The 22,475-nt window shown below is 37.9% G+C and overlaps 1 protein-coding gene across 3 annotated transcripts in view; it reads right to left on the bottom strand.

The window, feature by feature from the left end:
* WDR19 (WD repeat domain 19) overlaps positions 1–22,475 on the bottom strand; it is a 92,440-nt gene that overhangs the window by 27,739 nt on the left and 42,226 nt on the right. For all 3 annotated transcript variants that reach the window (XM_023549798.2, XM_010591417.3, XM_023549799.2), the window contains 11 exons: positions 20,479–20,638; positions 20,174–20,284; positions 14,627–14,736; positions 11,283–11,340; positions 8,842–8,982; positions 8,679–8,761; positions 8,120–8,203; positions 6,370–6,516; positions 5,912–6,036; positions 3,757–3,869; positions 1,491–1,559 (listed from right to left, as the gene is read on the bottom strand). In XM_023549798.2, the coding sequence (XP_023405566.2) occupies positions 1,491–1,559; positions 3,757–3,869; positions 5,912–6,036; positions 6,370–6,516; positions 8,120–8,203; positions 8,679–8,761; positions 8,842–8,982; positions 11,283–11,340; positions 14,627–14,736; positions 20,174–20,284; positions 20,479–20,638 (1,201 nt within the window). The remainder of the gene's footprint in view (positions 1–1,490; positions 1,560–3,756; positions 3,870–5,911; positions 6,037–6,369; positions 6,517–8,119; positions 8,204–8,678; positions 8,762–8,841; positions 8,983–11,282; positions 11,341–14,626; positions 14,737–20,173; positions 20,285–20,478; positions 20,639–22,475) is intronic.

Consider the following 22,475-nt stretch of genomic DNA (forward strand, 5'->3'; position numbering starts at 1 on the left):
TGAAAAACAAAGCTCCAGGAATTGATGGAATATCAATTGAGATGTTTCAACAAACAGATGCAGCACTGGAGGTGCTTACTCATCTATGCCAAGAAATATGGAAGACAGCTTCCTGACCAACTGACTGGAAGAGATCCATATTTATGCCTATTCCCAAGAAAGGTGATCCAACCAAATGTGGAAATTATAGAACAATATCATTAATATCACATGCAAGCAAAATTTTGCTGAAGATCATTCAAAAATGGCTACCGCAGTATATTGACAGGGAACTGCCAGAAATTCAGGCTGGTTTCAGAAGAGGACGTGAAACCAGGGATATCATTGCTAATGTCAGATGGATCCTGGCTGAAAGCAGAGAATACCAGAAGGATGTTTACCTGTGTTTTATTGACTATGCAAAGGTATTCGACTGCGTGGATCATAACAAATTATGGATAATATTGCGAAGTATAGGAATTCCAGAACACTTAATTGTGCTCATGAGGAACCTTTACATAGATTAAGAGGCAGTTGTTCGGGCAGAACAAGGGGATCCTGATTGGTTGAAAGTCAGGAAAGGTGTGCATCAGGGCTGTATTCTTTCACCGCACCTATTCAATCTGTATGCTGAGCTAATCCGAGAAGCTGGACTAGAAGAAGAATGGGGCATCAGGACTGGAGGAAGACTCATTAACAACCTGCGTTATGCAGATGACACAATCTTGCTTGCTGAAAGTGAAGAGGACTTGAAGCATTTACTAACGAAGATCAAAGACCACAGGCTTCAGTACAGATTGCACCTCAACATAAAACAAAAATCCTCACAACTGGACCAATGAGCAACATCATGATAAACGGAGAAAAGATTGAAGTTATCAAGGATTTCATTTTACTTGGATCCACAATCAACAGCCATGGAAGCATCAGTCAAGAAATCAAAAAATGCATTGCATTGGGTAAATCTGCTGGAAAGGATCTCTTTAAAGTGTTGAAGAGCAAAGATGTCACCTTGAAGACTAAGGTGACCCAAGCCAAGGTATTTTCAATTGCATCATATGCATGTGAAAGCTGGACAATGAATAAGGAAGACCGAAGAAGAATTGATGCCCTTGAATTGTGTTGGCGAAGAATATTGAATATACCAGGGACTGCCAAAAGAAAGAACAAATCTGTCTTAGAAGAAGTACAACCAAAATGCTCCTTAGAAGCAAGGATGGCGAGACTGCGTCTTACGTACTTTGGACGTGTTGTCAGGAGGGATCAGTCACTGGTGAAAGACATCATGCTTGGCAGAGTACAGGGTCAGCAGAAAAGAGGAAGATCCTCAACGAGGTGGACTGACACAGTGGCTTCAACAATGAGCTCAATCATAACAACAATTGTAAGGATGGCCCAGGACTGGGCAGTGTTTCGTTCTATCGTGTATAGGGTTGCCATGAGTCGGAACCGATTCGACGGCACCTAACAACAACAACGTTCTTAAAAGTCTCACTAAAGAGTTTACTTACAGTTTCAATTGCCATTTCTATTGCCACATTATCTTCTGAGCTTGGGCATTTCAGGAAGTGCTTAAGTGCCTGCAACGAGAATTGTATAGCAATTTCACACTGGGGAAAAACAATGCTTTCACATATACACAAAGTAATTATAGTTTGGGAAAATGTCTTCATCTCAGCTAGGGCCTTGTTTAGTGCTGGGTACTTAAAATACACACTTAAAAGGGTGGGTGGTTTAAAACTCTCTGAAGAATCTACTTCTGATTTCAGATAAAATGCAAATAGAAAATGTGCCCCTCTTTCAGTAGGAAGATTTGATTATTTCCACTCACTTATTCATTCAACAAATATTTACTGATAACTAGCTACTATGTATGTAGGACTGTGCTAGAACTATGGACAATACCAGGAAGGGTAAGATGAGACCCCTCTTCTTGTGTGTGTGTGTGTTTTGAAATAATATTTTATTGTGTTTCACGTGAAAAGTTTACACAGCAAATTAGGTTCCCATTTAACAATTTTTATACAAACTGTTTTGTGACACTGGTTACAATTTTCATAATGTGTCAACATTCTCATTATTTCCATTCTGTTTGTTCTGTTTCCATTGATCTAGCTTCCCTTCCCCTCCTTGTCCTCTCATCTTTGCTTTTGGGTAAATGTTGACTGTTTGGTATTATGTAGTTGATTGTTTAAGGGAGCACATTACTCACAGGTGACAGGTGATAGTATGTATTTAATAAGCCAATCTATTATTGGCTGAAAGGTAACCTCCAGAAATAGCTTCAGTTCCAAGTTCAAAGGTTTTCTTGCAGCAATAGCCTCAGTGGTTCCTCCAGGCTGTATCAGTCCAGTAGGTCTGGCCTTTTTTAGGAATTTGAATTTTGTTCTACATTTTTCTCCCATTCTATCCAGAACCTTCTATTGTGCCCCTGGTCAGAGCCGCTGGTAGTAGTAGCCGGGCACCATGTCGTTCTTCTGGTTTCAGATTAGATGAGGATATGGTTTGTGTGGGCTATTAGTCCTGTGGACTAGTTTCTTCTTTGAACCTTTGATTTCTTTCATTCTCTTTTGCTCCATTCTAGTACAGACCAATAGTTGTACTTAGATTGCTGCTTGTAAGCTTTTAAGATCCCAGATGCTATTCACCAAACTAGGATATAGAACATCTTTTTCTGTTTTATACAATCTAATTGGGAGATCTATATGATTATAATATGATGAACTAATTATTTTAAATCATAACTGTCTAATTCCTAAACATCTTACCACCACACCTATGAAGAAATGTAAGGTTTTAAAAGATGAAAAGACAAATAGGCAATGTAGCCAGCTGGTTTCCTAAGTGCTCTGAGGAAGAAAAGATTATTATGTATAGGAGTGATGCACGGTGTCGTGGAAGACACAGGACTTGAAGGATAACACGTCTGTGGTGGGTGGTGAAGTGAGCAGAGAAGAATCTAGGTCAGAATAAGAATGAGGAAAGGGCTAGCAGGAGTGTTCTTCAATGGAAACAGCTAGATTCCAGGTTGGGAAGTTAGGTTGGTTGGTCCAATTGTGGAAATTCTGAGTGCCAGTTATGGAGCTTAGACTATATCTGAGAGGCCAGTAACAGCAAATTGTTGGCCGGAAGCCTGAATTCACACATAGACATATTTTCTTTGGCTGGTGTGGTGCTGTACAAATATCTGGGCCCACATTTTGAAACTGGGAGATCCTTATTTCTGTTTCTCTTGAAACATCACATGATCTAGCAATATTGGGCCACTAATTCCAGAATGGCAACAATCTACTGGAGGTGAGTAGCCGCTGTTCTCTTCAGACCAGGCATGTGCCACCCACTTGTCCCTGCCCTGTCACATCATGGATGCATGCCTTCACCCCACTGCTTCACTTAGTTAGGTCCCTACTTTGGACACTGTAACTCCTGCCTCTGACAAACGGGCTTTTTAGCGATGGACACTTATACTATATTGGGAACTAAGTGAAGGATGAGTAAGAGAGAGAGAAACTAAAAACAAGGAAAATAGGACATTATTGCAATAACCTAAATTGAAGTGACTGGGCTTGGATTTGGCTGATGTTCAGTTGAAATGAAAAGGAACAGATTTGAGAGAGATTATGAAGGAAGAAAGCGAAGGGTGTGGTAGGGAGAGGGAGAAGTCAAAGTTGACTCTGAGATTTCAAGTCGGGAGGTCTGGGAGCTGAGGGTATTTTTAAATATTTTCCATAACCATTCCTGTGGAGTCCAGTGTATGTTTTCTTAGCAAATACTAACTCGTGAATACTGGCCACACAGCAAGAAGAACTTTCCAGCCTGAAAATGTCTTTTTTCTCCTTCAAAGTGTAAGGCGATGCTCTGATAGTCTTCATTAGTAGTGTCTTCAGAACCTACAACAGAAGTTCATTGAGTAAATGATCTTTGAGTTAAACTTGTTTACTTTTATTGCTAACCCCAAAAGAAGATCTAAAAACAGGTGATTAAAAATTTAAAACTGCAAAAGCCAATGTTATTATCAGTGTCTGTTTTCATCATAAAACACATTCATTATAATAATCTCAAATGTCCACTCTGTGCCATCTTCTTTTCATTCTAAAAAGGAATCAGAAGAGGAAATTATGAGTGTTTTGTGAGAAGCAAGGTTATGGTTTGCCATCACTCTGAGTGACTTTTATTATTCTCTAAGAGTCTCAATCTTATTTCCTAAAACAGCAGCAACAACTATGACTACAACCTCAGCCAGGATTTGCTTAGAGTTACAGAACAACAGAAGCCAAGTTAACCACGATACAAATGTAATCCAACTTCTTTCCCTCAGCAATGGGTGGTTTAAACAATTTTGTTGTTAGTTGCCATCAATTCCAATTCACGGTGACCCCATGTGCGCAGAGTAGGCCTGCTCCGTGGGATTTTCAAGGCTGTGACCTTTTGGAAGCAGATCACTAGCCCTGTCTTCCAAGATGCCTCTGAGTTGGTTCAAACCGTCACCCTTTCAGATAGCAGTTGAGTGCTTAATTGTTTGTGCCACCCAGGGAATAGGTTCGAACAACAGTCTATGTATAGTTGTCAGACAAGGAAGATGACTGATGCTCAAGTGGCCAATAGATGCTATTTATAGATATTACTGTTTTTCTTTTAAGTTTTTTGATTTGGGGCTTAAGCATATTAAACACAGAGGACGAAGGACTCCAAAGCTGCTGGAGTTCCACCTCACTGTTAATATCTACCCTAAGCTGAAGGCCCAGTAGGATGCTGAATTCTCGTACCAAGAGCTCTGTGCCTGCAGTCCAAGGCAGCTATGGAGTTTACAAAAGAAGGGAATAAAGCAGGGTAGAGAAAATTGTGTGTGTGTGTGTGTTTTGCTTGTATCTTTTTTAAAAAGAAGGATAAGTTCTATTCTTATGAACTTAGAAAAACTTAAATGCTTTAGTGCAATGATGTTTTGTGATGTTAGGAAGGCAACATCATTTGTAAAGTTAAATGCTGACAATTCTAATATCATTTTTATCTGCACTTCCTTTTTTCTTTAGCTCTTTTTCTCCAATTATCTTAATGACTTTTCAAAATTTTAGAAGATGCTTTTCCCCATTTCTTCCCGTGAAGACTGAAACAAAAATTTTCTCATGAATCTTATCAATCCCTAGGGTCATTTTGTGAATTTTAAAAAACAACAACACAAATAATGTTATGTATGGCCCATAAGATGAAAATCTGCAAATCATTTCAGTAGTTTCTGAGAACAACAAGCATGGGAAGAAAATCTATAAACAGTTATTCCCAGACTATAAAGTTCTCTTTTGGACCTTCAAAATCTTTTAAAATCACAACCTGTATAAATCACCCTACATCAAAGTATATATTATAATTTGTAACTCCATTTTTTAAATTCATGAATACATTCACATTTTTTAAAATTACCCTGCATTTCCTATTATCTTCCTTTGGAAACTTGCTTAACCACTGGTTGCTAAATAGCAGGATTTGGGCAATGTGGCCTCGCTTGGTATTCACCCAAAAAGTCTTAATTTTTGAAAACTGAAAATGGTCTTTTCTTATAATACCATCCTACTTTAAGGTGATAGTAATTAGCTACTAATTAACCAGTTGGCCATCAAGTTGATTCTGACTCATGGCAACCCCAAGTGTGTCAGAGTAGTGCTGTACTCAATAGGATTTTTTCAATGGCTGATTTTTCAGAAAGTGGTCACCAGGTCTTTCTTCCAAGGTGGATCTGGGTGGACCTGAACCTACAACCTCTTGGTCAGCAGCCAAGTTAACCATTTACACCACACTGGGACTCCCAAGATATGCTAATAACTGGTGTGGTTGAGTGTGCTTGTGTGTATATCAATCTGATAATTATATTATAAGGGTCAAAGAGTTTTTATGATAAAAATCTTTCAGAGAAATTAGGGAAAACAATGGTATTTACCAATAATGTCTGCGTAGATTTCCATTTTGTTGTGCTGCTGAGCCAGTGTGAAAGCTTCATTATTGCATTTGGACATGACCAGAAACTGGATGGCAGACCCATAGTCACCTAACTGTAGAAAAAACCTATAACAAAGAAAAAACCTAATTAGCTTGAGTATTATTTAAAATTCATTTGTGATTTACAAAACCAAATATTTTTCAATTATGAAAAGCCATTTAAAAATAAATAGTTTTTTGGTTAAACCACAGTTCTACATTATATGCTTACTCTTGAAAACCATAATCTCATATGCTGTCCATAAGAGCCTTTGAATTTAAACATCTAGACCTAGAAAAAACATACAAAAGAATAAATATTCCTTTTGAATTTATTTCTTTGATGAAGGGAAGGTGAAGTTTCTCTTTTTAAGGCTAGTTTTTTTTTGGAAGTCCAAAACTATGAACGTATTCTGTTACCTGGCTACCATCTTGGCTCCGTCCAGAGACTTGGTCTCTCTGACAATGCTGACAGCTTTTTCGGGATTGTTGAGGTGATCCAGGTAGATACGGATGACACTGTTCCACTGTTTGGCATTCTCATAAGCCGCAACAGCTTCTTTGTATCTGCAAGAAACACTTAGTTCAGACAAACTTTCTTATGAACACTGTCATATTGGGGGGGGGGTGTCAATAAATGTTTGAAATCCTTTTCTATTTTATTGATGGTAGTTGCTTATTTTCCTTGAACTTCTTTTTTCCTTCATCAGAAAAAAAATACCAGAAATCATTCCACTAAAAACATGTTCTTTTTTAGGAGTCTGATAAACCAAGAGGAAAATACCAATATTGAATCGTGTTTTCTCATCTGAAGCATATCAGTATAATTTTTTACTTATTCCTGCCTTTTTTTTTTTTTTTTTGAGTAGGAGAACTCTGAAAAGTAATATAGACTTATTGTAGAAAGCACAGAATTTTTTACAAGTATAGGTATAGCTTAAACCCAAACCCAGTGCCCTCGAGTCGATTCCGACTCCTAGCGACCCTATAGGACAGAGTAGAACTGTCCCATAGAGATTCCAAGGAGCGCCTGGCGGGTTTGAACTGCCAACCCTTTGGTTAGCAGCCTTAGCACTTAACCCACTACGCCACCAGGGTTTCCAGGTATGGCTTAAAAAAAAAATGAATAAACAGTGATATATAAGAGAGTGAGCTCTAGATGGCGCTCAAGATCTCTCTTCAGTCCCCACTACTACTCCAGCTCTTTCCATTTCAACAAGACTTTTAGTGTAGAGCTCTATTTCCTTAGGTTATTTTTCTAAAAGTGGAGGGTATTAACCTTTAAAAATCTTTTAAAGCATATCATCAAATTACTTCCCAAAAGTTACAGAAATTTACACTCCCATTGGTCATGTATAACAAGTGCACTTTGACACAAATAAATCTTTCCCAGTATGGTCGCTTAAAACGATATACTATTGCTTGAATTTAATTACTTTTAGTAAGGTAGAACTTTTTACGTGTTTCTTCAATAGTTGTATTTCCTTGTCTGGAACTTTTCGTCTTGTCCTTGGACAATTTTCCTGTTAGAGTTTTTGGCTTTCTTGTATTAAGTTGTAGGAGATCTTTGTATACTTAGGATATTAACTATCCACTGCTATATTTCAATACTGCTTTGTGGCTTACATAGTGCAACCATATGTGTGGATCCAAGTTTCTTCACTTTCCTTTCCATCTGCATCCCTAAATTACCCTCCTTAATAAAGTTATTATCACTTTGCCTGCATGCCATATTATACCAAAATTTCAGCTTCCAGTAATTAACCCTCAAAAAAAAGAGACAGTAATCTGTATTTAAATACATAAGGTACATAAGGTATAGGAAATTTTACAGGCTGGCATGTCAGACTGGGAAGGGATATAAAAAGATGTTTTCTTTCTTTCTCTGCTTTGCCTTTATTGCTGTTGTTCCGTGCCACCGAGTTGATTCCGACTCATAGTGACCCAGTGTGACAGAGTAGGACTGCCTCATAGGATTTTCTAGGCTGTAATCTTTATGGGGCAGCTGGGTGGGTTCAAATAGCCAACCATTCAGTTAGCAGCCGAGCACTTAACCATTGTGCCACCAGGGCTCCTTTTGCCTTGCTTAGAAGGTTGCAAATATCAATGGCTGTTTTCAAAAACTTATACATTCATTTAAATTGGTATAAATTTGTGAAACTGTACAAACCTTCCATCTGCTTCTTTAGCTTTGGCATACTGCAAGTGAATCTTAGGAGAAGAAACATGAGGCAGAAGCTCACCAACTTTTGCCCTACAGAGAGAGGTTCAGGAGAATAATATCAACACTGCATTCGCTCCAAAAGCAGCATTCCCCAACCAAATGTTAATTTTGGGGATTCGAAACCAGTTACTCTGATCTTGGCTCCTATAGGTAAAAGCAGATTGAACTGCTTTTTCACCTGACCCATAGACCCAAGGTAGGAAAAGATGGGTTAGCTCATTAACTCTTTGGGGGCAACAGGGCTTTTTTTTCCCTTAGTAATTAATCTAATCAGGGATTTCCTATACCCAACCAGATGAATGCTCTTGTTCTTTGGAAAAAATCTATTAATATGAACTGATCTAAGAAGATAAAAAGAAGAAGGGGAGAAGGCCCAAACAGGGGGAACAAAATGCACAGGTAGGCAGAGCAGCACTGTAACAAGCAGGGAGTCCACTGAAGACACTGCACAGAAGACTCATGTATTTCCAAAGCTTCCCAGAAACAAATTTTAACAAATGCTTACCAGTTCTTACAGCGGATGTAAACAGATGCTGCTTTGTCATAATAGAGACCTTTTTCATATAGTTGGGCTGCTTCTGAAAATTGCTGAGATAATATAAGATTATTAAAATATTAAATTTATTATGTATAAAACCATGTGAATATTTACACAGAGAATGGTATACCTTCATATTCTCCAATATGGCTCCACAGTCTCTTTTAAGGACTCTGCTGGGATGTTTGAGGGCTTGGTTAACCCCTCGGCGTATGTCTCCCATTCTAACGGACATCCGGGCTACTCCAGCCAAACACGCTTCATCATGTTCCTGTAATTGTAAGGCAATTAAATGCTAACAAATCAGAGCTTAAAGTGTTTATTTCATAAAGAACAAATAATTTAAATCTAAAATGAGTCCAAAGGATGTGATTCACTTTCATGAGTCTTTTCAGGCAAGTCTCAAGATTTTGAAATAATAGTGAGCTTAAAAAAACAAAAAAGGTGTTAAGAGTTTTTTTTTTTTGTCTTCAGAGATCTAGATCTTTTATGCTTATGACCAAGTGTTTACTAACCTTTGTCATAATACCTTGTATGTCTTAGTATGCCTTCCCAGTATAAAATTTTATGTAAGAAGTAATATACTAGATATATAGCATATATGCTATAAAATTATTAAAAGAAAAACCATTTATCAAATTGAAGATTTCTCTAGTAGGCATAATTAAACTTTTTAAAAAACCCTAGTTGTTAAGAATTGTTTAGTCCATTAAAAATAACAATGATAGCCAAAGAATTTTTCAAATAACTAATACTTAACTAGTAATAAAGTGAAAGAGAGGAAGACCCTCAATGAGATGCATTGACACAGTGGATGCAACGATGGCTCAAACATAGCAATGATTGGGAGGATGGCGCAGGACTGGGCAGTGTTTCGTTCATTGTACGTGGGGTCACTATGAGTTGGAACCTACTCGACAGCACTTAACGACAACTGGTAAAATGTAATATCAGGTTACATTTTATCTAAAGCAGCATGTCCAGTGGAGATTTTCTGTGATAATGTAAATATGCTATATCTGCCCTGTCCAATATGGTAGCTAATAATAGCCACATGTGGCTGCTGAGCACTTGAAATACAGTTATTGTAATTTTTAAATTTTTGTTTAATTTTATTTAAAAATTTTAATGAATTATTTTATCTAATTTAAATCACTAAATTAATATAGCCAAATGTGTCTAGAGGTTACTGTATTTGACAGCACAGATAAAGAATGAACGAAAATAGATGTAGCCAAACAAAGAAATGTCAAAAACCCAAGAGGAAAATGAGCAAAAGATATGTTTAGGTAATTCATAAAAATATATATAGACAATTGGCCAATAAATAAAAACATGCCCAACTTCACTAATAATCAAAAAAAAAAAAAAGGCATGTAAAATAAAATGAAATACTTTTTTGTTTATCAAACCGGTAAGGTTAAAACAGTTGATAACATTCAGTGTTACTGAGAATATGGGAGGAATGAACATTCTCTGTATTACTGATAGGTGGGGGAATTCGTACAGTTCTTTTGGAGAACAATTTAGCAATATCAAATAGTAAAAACACATAATGACCTAGAAATCTGACCAAGATAAGAACATACCCTTCAGAAATACTGTCTTCAGTAATTAATGATACATGTACCAGGGAGAATATTCATTGCAGTGTTGTTGATAAAACAAACCAAAAAACCATAATTCAATGAGAGTAGATGAAAAAATTATGGTCATCTAAACAATGGGATATTAGAAGCTTTTAAAAGATTAAAACAGATGTTTATATACTGACTTGGAAAGGCCATGAAGAAAGTGAAGTGCTGCCTTATAAAGAGGGGATGCTCAACTGGTTTTTGCTGAATGAACGGAGGTGAGTGATTTCATTTTTAGTAAAAATCCATATTACTCACACATTTGTATGCTTGGAAGAGATTCTGAATGGAAATACTATATAAAATCATTAACAGTGGTTACTGTTGGGGGAGTGGATGGAGGAGAGAATGTTGGACTCTCACGTGTCATGTTACACAGTCCTGTGATTTTTTTAATTGGCTATAATGAGATGTATCACTTCTGTAATAAACACGCTAGCTATAAAACAGAAAATACAAATATTTTCAATCCCTACATCACCTGACTTAAAACCCAAGTTTTATTATAATTAGCTTATTGAGCTAAAATTTTGGGCTGGGGGGATGGAGGGACACAGTGGATAAAGTACATACCTTCCAAGTTCATATGACAGACGGCATGGCAGAAGTAGTTCTTATGGACTGGGAACAGTAGTTACTGGAACTTTTTAAGAAGGTAAAAGGAAAAGCCTTATGAAAATCATAGCTGGCCTAGAAGTTGGAAGGGGTAAAAATCTTACTTTCAACCTTGGTAAGACGCTCCTATTTAGAATGTAATGGGAAACACATCTTTTGGAAACTGAAAAAATCTTGTCATCTTCAATTTCTAAGAGTTTAAAGTTACAAATAAACTGAAAAAGGGCTTACCTGCTAAATACTGAATACAATGCAAATAAGATTATGATTTTTTAAAAATGAAAGCAAACCCAAAGATAATTATGTCTTTATTCAAAGTTACCTTATTATCACCTGTTATTCCTTTCTCATAATGAGCCAAAGCATTTACATAATCACCCCTGCAAGAAAAATCAGAGTGAACTTTAATACATAAATATCTTACTTACATATAGAAGATTTTAGATAATTTTTGTTACTGAGCTGCTTAAGCTCACAAAAGGTGTGATACACAATATATATCCAAAGTTCTTCTTCTGAAGTGCAGTCCATTATTATTCTGCTACTTAGAAAAAAAATTATTAAACCAGATTATGCTGGACTGTAAGATATTTACTTGGTGGTATGCTAGGTATTTTTTGGAATCTACATTAAATTTTATGGGCCACTTTTGATTAAGTATTTTCTTCAGGGAACTAAATGACAATCGTGACCATAAAAAACAAATCCCTTTTCCAAAGGTCCAATATTTATAAGCAGAATACAGATTGAGAGAATCCGGGTTGCTGTTGCTTTATTAAAGGGTAGAAATGGAGGAACACACTAGATGAGGGCAATACTGAGGACTCTGGCTCTTACTCTGAAAAAAAGTATTATATATAATATAAATAATAATACTATTGCCATGACTGGAGCCCTGGTGGCGCAGTGGTTAAGAGCTCAGGCTGCTAACCAAAAGGCAGGCAGTTCAAATCCATCAGCTGCTCCTTGAAAACCCTATGGGGGTAGTTCTCTGTCCTATGTGGTTACAATGTGTAGGACTTAGATTTTTTTCTTTTTGGTTTTATTGCCATGACTAATGCTAATAAGGTTCTGCATATCTAGAACACATATTTATTATCTCAATTTATTTTCATTATTTGGGACAGATTGGGTCAGTGTTTTGCCTAAGGTCATTTTTGAGATCCTTCTTCCTCTGAGAAACCACCTCCTCCAGAATAAATTAATCAGCTCTGGAAAGTGCAATATTTGAGACTTACCTTGGCTCTACCACTTACAGCTTAGACAAGTTACTTGACCTCTCGAAGCTTCGGTTTTCTTATCTGTTGTTGTACAAGGGCTTTATTGGAGGAGAAGCTGTTCTGATTGATAATTTTGTTTTGGTGAACCGAGGGCTACACAGTCAACAATGCTCCCAGGTGGAAATTTCTAATTTTTGGACTCAATTACGTTAACCCAGTTAGAGATACCTTCTACAACAGGAAAGACAGTACCTCCTTCAGAAGTCTGAGGTTTTTCTTGGGCAAGCTCAATTAGGAGATGGTAAGTTATGATCTTGCAATTCTCACTTTATTTTTAAGGCATTTTGGCACACTTGTTTCATTATTATTTTATTTTGGAACTCACATATGAATCCGGCTCATTAGCCTAATTCCAGACTGGAGAGCTAAATCCCTCCCAGATTTAGTCGACTGGTCCTGCTTCGACCTAATCAAGGTCTTGGATCCATAATGAAACAGACTGTTGGAACTGAGCACAGGCCTAGGGCCTGTGGGGCCCAAATCAGCAGCTGGTAGCTGCTGGGATATTTGATGATGATGAAATATACCTAAGCTGGTTATCATTATAACAAGGGAAACTCTGATTATTGGGGGCCGGGATGTGTGTCTAGATCAGGGTCCAGTGGTCAACATACAGAACAGCGAAAAAAACTTTAAAATTGGTGGCTTCATGGTCAAGAGTTGAGCAGAAAGGACAGAAAACAACAAAGCACAGGGCTCTCAACTGGGCTCAGCTCATCTGACTATAATGAGAGAAGGTTTTAGAGTTTGTTACAAAAGCTTCAGTTCCCCTGAAAAAAGTGAAAATCAAAGTCTTTGGGATGGACTGAGGGTGTACTGGGGTATTTGTTTTGTGATGGGATCTGGTGGGTCATCTCCCAATGTAGTGACCTTTGTATCTTCAACACAGGAGTCTTGTCTCTAAGATCTAGTCACCTTCAGGATGGAGATGGAGGGAGAAGGCACTGGGGCCTTGTCATTTGTGTTATGTACTAAGACTCCAATTTTCCCTTTTTAATATATGGGTTTACTTTGTAAAGGGCAAAAATGTGGCAAATTTAAATTAAGGTCTACTGAGAAGAAATGAAATCTCCAAAAGTTTTTACTTGTAGAACGGAAAATTTTAAATGAGGTATCCTGGTTAGAAATGAGAGAATATTTTGATAGAATTTGATAGAATATACAACTATAATTTGTGTGTCAATATTCTCAATAAATCCAAAGTTTATATGAAAATACAGTAGGACTACATAAAAGTATGCTTTAAAAAAAGTCAAGTGTTAAAACCATATTATCTTTGTTCAAAAACCAATTTTGCCCACATTTTAGTATTTTTTGAAGTTGGGATGTATTTTATAATAAATGTCAAAAGAAATTTGCCAGTTGTCAGACAAAGAAAGTCATAATGTAGTTGTCATTGCACACACACATGTGAATTTATATTTGTGAGGAAATTATTCATTTATTGTCTCTGCAGGTATTTGCATTGGTAGCACCAACCACGGCCGCATGTTAACTTAAAACTGGGTCCCACATGTCTCTAAAATTACACTGCCATGTGACACTGAAATAAAAATTGATAGTCTGTCATAGCAGAATACCAGGAAATTCTAAATCTCTCAGACTAGATTATGGAATTTTCAAAAGTAAGGGAGATTCTGAAGCCTATTCATGCCATCCTAAAGGATTACTGCTCAAGCAGCAGGTATCATTCTGTGAAAAGATTCTGGCTTGACTTCCAATACTAGATGCAATTCAATTCTTTAAAAAAAAGAAAAAAAACGATACTTTGAAGCAAATAGAAGATGTATACCAAACCCCAATTATTTTCTACTATACCTTGAAATTACACTGCAAGTCCTCAAAGTGTTAACAGAGATCAAGTTCATGAGCACAGGTTATGAAAAGCAGTGTGTCACCCTGATGCTACGCATGCCTGCTGATGGCCAAATGTGATTCAGAACAATATTTAGACTCTAAATGTGGAAAACGATTAGGCTCAAATTTTGATTTTGATACGGAAAACAAAAGTGATTGATAAATGTATAGTTAAGACAACATTAATTAGAAAACTTTTTTGATGTACACTTAATATCATTTTTTTGTCTTTCCTGAAAAGCAATTATTAAATCAACGAACCAAACCAAACTCATTGCTGGCGAGTCAAATCTGACTGACTCACAGCAACCCTACAGAGCAGAGAAGAACTCCCCCCATAAGGTTTCCAAGGCTATAATCCTTACAGGAGCAGACTGCCTTATCTTTCTCCCACAGAGCGGCTGGTGGGTTCGAACTGCTGGCCTTTCAGTTAGCAGCTGAACAAAGGGAATTATAATTAATGGCAGTTCAGAAATGAACATATGCAGAATTTAGCTACTGATTGAAAAATGTAAAGATGAGGACTTACGTGAATTCGAGCTGAACGGCATATTCTTTTGATATAAATGGTATTTGGTCTGGGGCCAAACGCTTTGCCAGCTGTAAAGCACTGTCCCAATGCTGTAAATCCCTTCTCATCTGTTAGGAGGGGAGAGGCCTTAATTTCAAATGACCAAATTAGTGTGTAAAGTCACCATATACATCAGTTTTAATAAGAGTGATTACGAAAACTTTTTGTTTAAAGAAAGAAACTTAATATTTGCAAGTATATTACTACAGCATGCATTCTCAAAAGGAGTGATAGAGCCCTCAGGGAAGAGAAAATTGGTTTCCAGGGGACAAATATGTCTTAGTTATTACAGTAGTTTGTGGCCCCCAAAGGTCTATCCTACTCAACAAAATCTTATTTCTTATTATTTAAATTTTCTCAGCTGTTGTTGTTAGGTACCATCGAGTCAGTTCTAACTCATAGCGACCCTACGCACAACAGAACAAAACACTGCTGGGTCCTGTGCCATCCTCACAAACATTATGCTTGAGCCACTTGCAGCCACTGCGTCAATCCATCTCGTTGAGGGTCTTCCTCTTTTTCGCTGACCCTCTAACCTTACCAAGCATGATGTCCTTCTCTAGGGACTGGTCGCTCCCGATGACACATACAAAGTATATGAGACATAGTCTCCCCACCCTTGCTTCTAAGGAGAATTCTGGTTGTACTTCTTCCAAGACAGATTTGTTTGTTCTTCTGGAAGTTCATGGTATATTCAATGTTCTTCGCCAACACCATAATTCAAAGGCTTCAATTCTTCTTCCTTCTTCCTTCTTCACTGCCCAGTTTTTGGATGCATATGAGGCGATTGAAAACACCATGGCTTGGGTCAGGTATACCTAGTTTTCAAAGTGACATCTTTGCTTTTTAACACTTTAAAATCTTTTGCAGCAGATTTGCCCAATGCAATGCGTTGTTTGATGTCTTGACTGCTACTTTCATGAGTGTTGACTGTGGATCCAAGTAAAATGAAATCCTTGACAACTTCAGTCTTTTCTGTTTATCACGATGTTGGCTTATTGGTCCAGTTGTGAGGATTTTTATTTTCTTTATGTTGAGTTGTAATCCATACTGAAGTCTGTGGTCTTTGATCTTCATTAGTAAGTACTTCAAGTCCTCTTCACTTTCAGCAAGCAAGGGTGTGTCACCTGCATATTGCAGGTTGTTAATGAGTCTTCCTCCAATCCTGATACCCTGTTCTTCTTCACGTAATTCAGCTCCTCAGGTTATTTGCTGAGCATACAGATTGAATAAGTATGGTGAAAGGACACAACCCTGCTGTGTATGTTTCCTGATTTTAAACCATGCAGTACCCCGTTGTTCTGTTGGAATGACTGCCTCTTGATATATGTACAGGTTCCTCATGAACACAATTAAGTGTTCTGGAATTTCCATTCTTCACAATGTTATCCATAATTTGTTCTAATCCACAGTCAAATGCCTTTGCATAGTCAATAAAACACAGGTACACATCTTTCTGGTATTCTCTGCTTTCAGCTAAGATCTGTGACATCAGCAATGATATCCCTCATACACGTCCTCCTCTGAATCCAGCTTGGATTTCTGGCAGTTGCCTGTCAATTCACTGCTGTAACCGTTTTTGAATTATCTTCAGCAAAATTTTACTTGTATGTAATATTAATGATATTGTTCAATAATTTCCACATTCTGTTGGATCACCTTTCCTTGCAATGGGCACAAATATGGATCTCTTCCAGTCGGTTGGCCAGGTAGCTGTCTTCCAAATCTCTTGGCATAGATAAGTGAGCACTTTCAGTGTGCAACCATTTATTGAAACATCTCAATTGGTATTGCACCAATTCCTGGAGCCTTGTTTTTTGCCAATGCCTTCAGTGCAGCTTGGACTTCTTCCTTCAACCCCACTGGTTCTTGATCATATGCTACCTCCTGAAACAGTTGAATGCTGCCCACTTCTTTTTGGTACAATGACTTTGTGTATTCCTTCCATCTTCTTTTGATGCTTCCTGCGTCGTTCAATATTTTGCCCATAGAATCCTTCGATATTGCAACTTGAGGCTTGAGTTTTTTCTTCAGTTCTTTCAGCTTGAGAAATATAGAGTGTATTCTTCCTTTTAGTTTTCTAACTCCAGGTCTTTGTACATTTCCTTATAATACTTTGTCTTCTTGTGCTACCCTGTGAAATCTTCTGTTCAGCAATTTTACTTCATCATTTCTTCCTTTAGCTTTAGCTACTCTACATTCAAGAGCAAGTTTCAGAGTCTACTCTGACATCCATTTTGGTCTTTTGTTTCTTTTCTAATGATCTCTTACTTTCTTCATGTACTATGTCCTTTGATGTCATCTCACAACTGGTCTCGTCTTTGGTCATTAGTGTTCAGTGCACCAAATCTATTCTTGAGGTGGTTTCTAAATTCAGCTGGGATATAGTCAAGGCTCTCACGGACTTGTTTGCATTTTTTTCAGCTTCAATTTGAACTTGCACATGAGCAATTGATGGTCTGTTCTGCAGTCGGCCCCTAGCCTTGCTCTGATTGATGATATTGAGCTTCTCCATTGTCTCTTTCCACAGATGTAATTTATTTGATTCCTGTGTGTTCCAAGTGGCGAGGTCCACATGTATAGTCACCATTCATGTTGCTGAAAAAAAGTATTTTTTGAATAACACCTTTCAGTGAGTCACTGGTCTTGCAAAATTCTATCATGTGACTTCAGGCATCATTTCTATCACCAAGGCCATATTATGCAACTACCAATCCTTCTTCTTTGTTTCCAATTTTCGCATTCCAATCACACATAATTATCAATGCATCCTGATATCATGTTCGATCAATTTCAGACTGCAGAAGTTGGTAAAAGTCTTCAATTTCCTCATCTTTGGCCTTAGTGATCAGTGGGCAAATCTGAATAGTAGCTGTATTAACTGGTCTTACTCGTAGGTGTATGAATATTATCCTGTCTCTGACAGCATTGTATTTCAGGATAGATCTTCAAATGCTCTTTTTGATGATGAATGGCATGTCATTCCTCTTCAATCTGTCATTTCCGGCATAGTAGATAATAGGGTTGCCTGATTCAAAATGGCCAATACCAGCCCATTTCACTCACTAATGTCTGGTATATCAATCTTTAAGCATTCCATTTCATTTTTGATGATTTCCAATTTTCCTAGGTTCATACTTTGTACGTTCCATGTTCTGATTATTAATGGATGTTTCCAGCTATTTCTTCTCATTTTGAGTGGTGCCACATCAGCAAATGAAGGTTTTGAAGGCTTGACTCCATCCATGTCATTAATGTCAACTCTACTTTGAGGAGGCAGCTCTTCCCCGTCGTCTTTTGAGCACCTTTCAACTTATGGGGCTTATCTTCAGGCACTGTATTAGACAATGTTCTGCTGCTATTCATAAGGTTTTCAGTGGCCTATTTTTCCAGAAGTAGACCACCAGGTTCTTCTTCCTAGTCTGTCGTAGTCTGGAAGCTCTGCTGAAACCTGTCTACTATGGGTGACCCTGATAGTATTTGGAATACCGTTGGCATAGCTGCCAGCATCACAGCAACACGCACGCCACCACAGTATAACAAACTGACAGACAAGTGCTAGTTTTTCTCATTAGAGAAGTGATAATAAAAAAGGTTGAGAAACACTGTACTAAAGGAATTGATGTTATTTTCTTAGACAATCTGAAGCTATCACAATATGAAGACAAAACAAAAAACAAAAAAAAAAACCCGTTGCTGCTGAGTCAATTCTGACTCATAGTGACCCTAACGGACAGAGCAGAACTGCCCCCACAGGGTTTCCAAGGCTGCAAATCTTTACAGAAGCAGACTGCCACATCTTTCTCCCATGGAGTGGCTGGTGGTTCCAAACTACCAACCTTCCGATTAGCAGCTGAGGACTCAGCCACTGTGCCCCAAGGGCTTCTCAATATGAACGACAGGAGATATAAATAAAATGTAAATGTGCCTTTCTTCCTGCTTCCTGTGGCCTTTTATCTGTGTCTAGTATACAATTCCAATATAAACTAATCATTAAAGAATCTTTCAAAGTGCTTTCCTCACTTTAGTCCCACTTCCTAAAAGCTGTTAATAACTAACATTTTTCAAGTGCTTATTCTCTGCTAGCACTGTTCTAGGGCATTGCCTTATTTACTTTTCACAACTACCCTATAGGAGAAGGAAGGAACTTTTCATATCCTCATTTTAGAGATGCAGAAACTGAGGCAAAGAGAGGCTAAGTTTTGTACATGAAGTTACACAGCTTTTATGAAGTAGAGCTGGGTGGTAGGGCTCTGCCTCTGACCTCTTTGGCTGGCTAACTCATCAGCCTTCAAAGTGAGGTTAAAGGAACAACAGGGTGCAATCACCCCTCTCCATTCGGAAGCCACTAACTCAAATCCTTTACACATCTCATAGTACACGACCAGTGTACACAGCTCAGTGGAGAAGTGCTAAGATGGTACCTTTGCTCTCACTCACTGGAGTCATATTCCTACTTCAGTGAGTACCAATCCAAATTTGAAAATGTCTCAGGTATCCCCAATTGTCTCAAAGAGTACTATAAAATTATCTAAATTTGTCTTAAAGTTAATTCAGTTCATTTAAAATTTACAAATGAAAATTTGCTATAGAACAATTTGAGAAAGGGAAGTTGTGAAATTAGTAGCACATATATTTTTAAAACAATCTCCTATAAACAGCTGTAGAAATGCAGGTTTGAGGGGGAGTAATATTAATAATGACAATAGCTACCTTTTTTCTGTCTTTACTATTGATCAGATACTGTGCTAAAAGATTTAATCTCATTTTTAAATCTCTAACAACCTTGTGGGGTAGATATTGTTATCCTCACCGTAAAGAAGTGGGTCTAGCGCTCAGAAGGATTAAATAGCTTGTCTAAGGTTACTCAGAGCTGGGATTTGAATCCAGCTGAGTCCAACTCTAAAGTCCACGTTCTTAATCACTATTCTATATTGCCACATCTCCTTTCTTCCCTGCCCTTGAACTAAATCCTTCACTCGATCCTACAACACCCACCTCTGGGAAAACTAGTGATGATACCCTGGTCCTCAGCCCACCCCTTAAAACACAAGAGAACTTCAGATAATAAGTAAAAGGCAAATGTGCCTGTTTTCTCATCTTGAAAACAGAACTTTCTCATAGGATTGTTGTGAGGGTTCAATGACTTAATATACGTCAAATGCTTAGGATAGCGCCTGGCACACATAAGCATTCAATAATGTTGGCTGTTTTTACACATTTTTCTAAGTTACAAAATCTATTCTCTTTGGACACATCTAGATTTTAATTAATTTGGTTATATTACAATACCACAACTTTTATGCCTCCACAGAATGCAGAATGAAAATAACCTTTTTTTAAAGTTAATGAGTATTAAGGGTATCTTCAAGCTGAAATGTCTTAATTTGGGGGGGTGAGGGGAGTGGGTGGAGAGGCATGAGGTGTCTGGGGCTGAGAAGTTTTAACTATATGAAAGGTGTGATCCCCTTTGAGTGTTCTTCCCATCTTTCTTTGCTGCTATACCTCCAGGGCAGCAACAGGACAGCTGGATGCCAGGTACAGGTCCTGAGCCAGGTTGAAATCATTAGTAAACATGGCAAGATGTCCTGCCAGAAGGTTGTGGTCCTCTATGCCCTAAAAATAAAAGCATTTTTGATGAAAAGAAATATAAGGGTTTAATTTTTTTTAAGACTTTACTCATTAGGAAGTGGTAATGTTCTATCAATTCACTTGTGTATGAGTTAGGTAAGATTAACCACAGAAATTTAAAATATTTGAATAAACAGCATTTAAATCTTATCTAGCAGTTCTCATAAAATGCTGTTTACCTTTATTTCTTCCAAGGACATCACCATTCCAGCATTTCCAATTGTCCGATAAACACGGATTGCAAACTCCACTTCCATGTGATGCAAGCAGGCTCTGGCCAACTCGTTCCAGGCAGTGTTATCATTCAGAATCTGGCACATTTCCCAAGCATCGGAAAACCTAACAAGTACATAAGCTCAATCACAGAGTGCTGCCTGCCACCCACTGGGCAAAATTCAGATTATATATAATTTAATATCATGCCCTAGACAAATTTTGCAAAAACATTTCTTCATTGGTTATTTTCATTTGTATGTTACGAAAAAATAAACTCTTCTTTCTTATTTGTACAGATAAATGCTTTTTCTAGAATTTCCCTTATTAATCTGAATCTACTCCCTGTAACCCCTCTCCCAGAAATCCCATGATTTTATGAGACAACAGAATTAATGAATAATTCAATTATTTTTCTTTTACTTCACACGTAGATGAAGATTATTTTTGTCCTCACGTTGCAACAATTTTGTTCTCAAATCAATTTAATCTCAAGCTATTAAATCAGTTGTTATTAGTTGCCGTCAAATAGATTCTGACTCGTAGCGACCTCACGTGCAGAGCAGAACTGCACTCTATAAGGCTTTCAGGGCTGAGTCCTTTCGGAAGCAGTTCACCAGGCCTTATTTCCAAGGTGCCTTGGGGTGGGTTTTAAACGCCAACCTTTTAGTGCTCTATTCCTACTAACTCCAGAGATTTAAAACAGGGGTTAACAAACCAGCACTCACGGGCCAAATCCAGTCAGTTGCCTGTTTTTGTAAATAAAGCTTGAGTGGAACACAGTCAATACATTTATTTATGTATTGTCTGTGGCTACACAGCTGCTAACCAAAGGGTCGGCAGTTCGAATCCTCCAGGCGCTCCTTGGAAACTCTATGGGGCAGTTCTACTCCATCCTATAGGGTCGCTATGAGTCAGAATCGACTCGATGGCACTGGGTTTCTGGGCTGGGACACTACAACAGCAGAGTAAAACAGCTGTAACAGAGACCAAGTGGCCCACAAAGACTGAAATATTTACCATCTGACCTCGTACAGAAAAAGTTTGCTGATCTCTGGTTTAAAACATGAACGTAAAGGCCAATTAACCTTTTTGTGGAACCACTACTTCAGAAAATATATTATACCCATCCATCCATCCACTGATCTATTCATTTATCCATCCAACACACATTTAGTGAGTACCTACTGTGTGCCAGGAACTATGCTTGGGACCAAGACAGAAAGATAAAACATACAGTCACTGTCTTTAAGGAAGTCATAATGGGGGAAGGAAGAAGAAATGGTAAGCAAACAGATGATACAGTATCATGGAGGTAAAATGCAATATTACAATATGCAAATCTTTAAGTGCTTTGTATGAATTCACTCGTGGAACTACCCAAACAACCTTATCTACTAAGTATTATTATTATTCCTTCTTTGTAAGGGAGGAAACTAAGGCTGAGAGACATCAAAAGACTAGCCCAAGTCACACAGCTATAAAAGGTACCATGAATACTGTATTCTTGCCCTGAAGCAACACATCAGTAAGGCCCCCAACTCAGGCTGCCAGTGGTGGTGGTAGAGTCAGGGAACGCTTCCCAGAAGAGCGGAGGCCTCCACCGAATGGTGACAAGGACGGGTTATTATATACAGAAAAAGGGGAAAGGCATTCCAGGAAGAAGAAGTGTGCGCCAAAGCAAACATGAAAAAATACGTAACTCAAGCAGTCAATGGAACAGAGAGGGAGTCACAGATGGGAACAGCTGAGGCTGGCATTAAATCATCAAGTATGCCTGTATGTCATGCTAAGGTCCCTGAAGAGTTTGGAGCTTTCCTAAAGCCACTGAAAAATCTTCAGCAGGGAGATGAGAGGATCAGATTCAAACTTTCAGAAGCGTGTGGAAAATAGATTAGAGGGTCATGAGGCTATGGGAAGAAAGAGCAGTTAGGAGGTAGTTACGTTATTCCAAGTGAGAGAC

The sequence above is a fragment of the Loxodonta africana genome, chromosome 5, assembly GCF_030014295.1.
Source record: "Loxodonta africana isolate mLoxAfr1 chromosome 5, mLoxAfr1.hap2, whole genome shotgun sequence".
Classification (NCBI taxonomy): domain Eukaryota; kingdom Metazoa; phylum Chordata; class Mammalia; order Proboscidea; family Elephantidae; genus Loxodonta; species Loxodonta africana.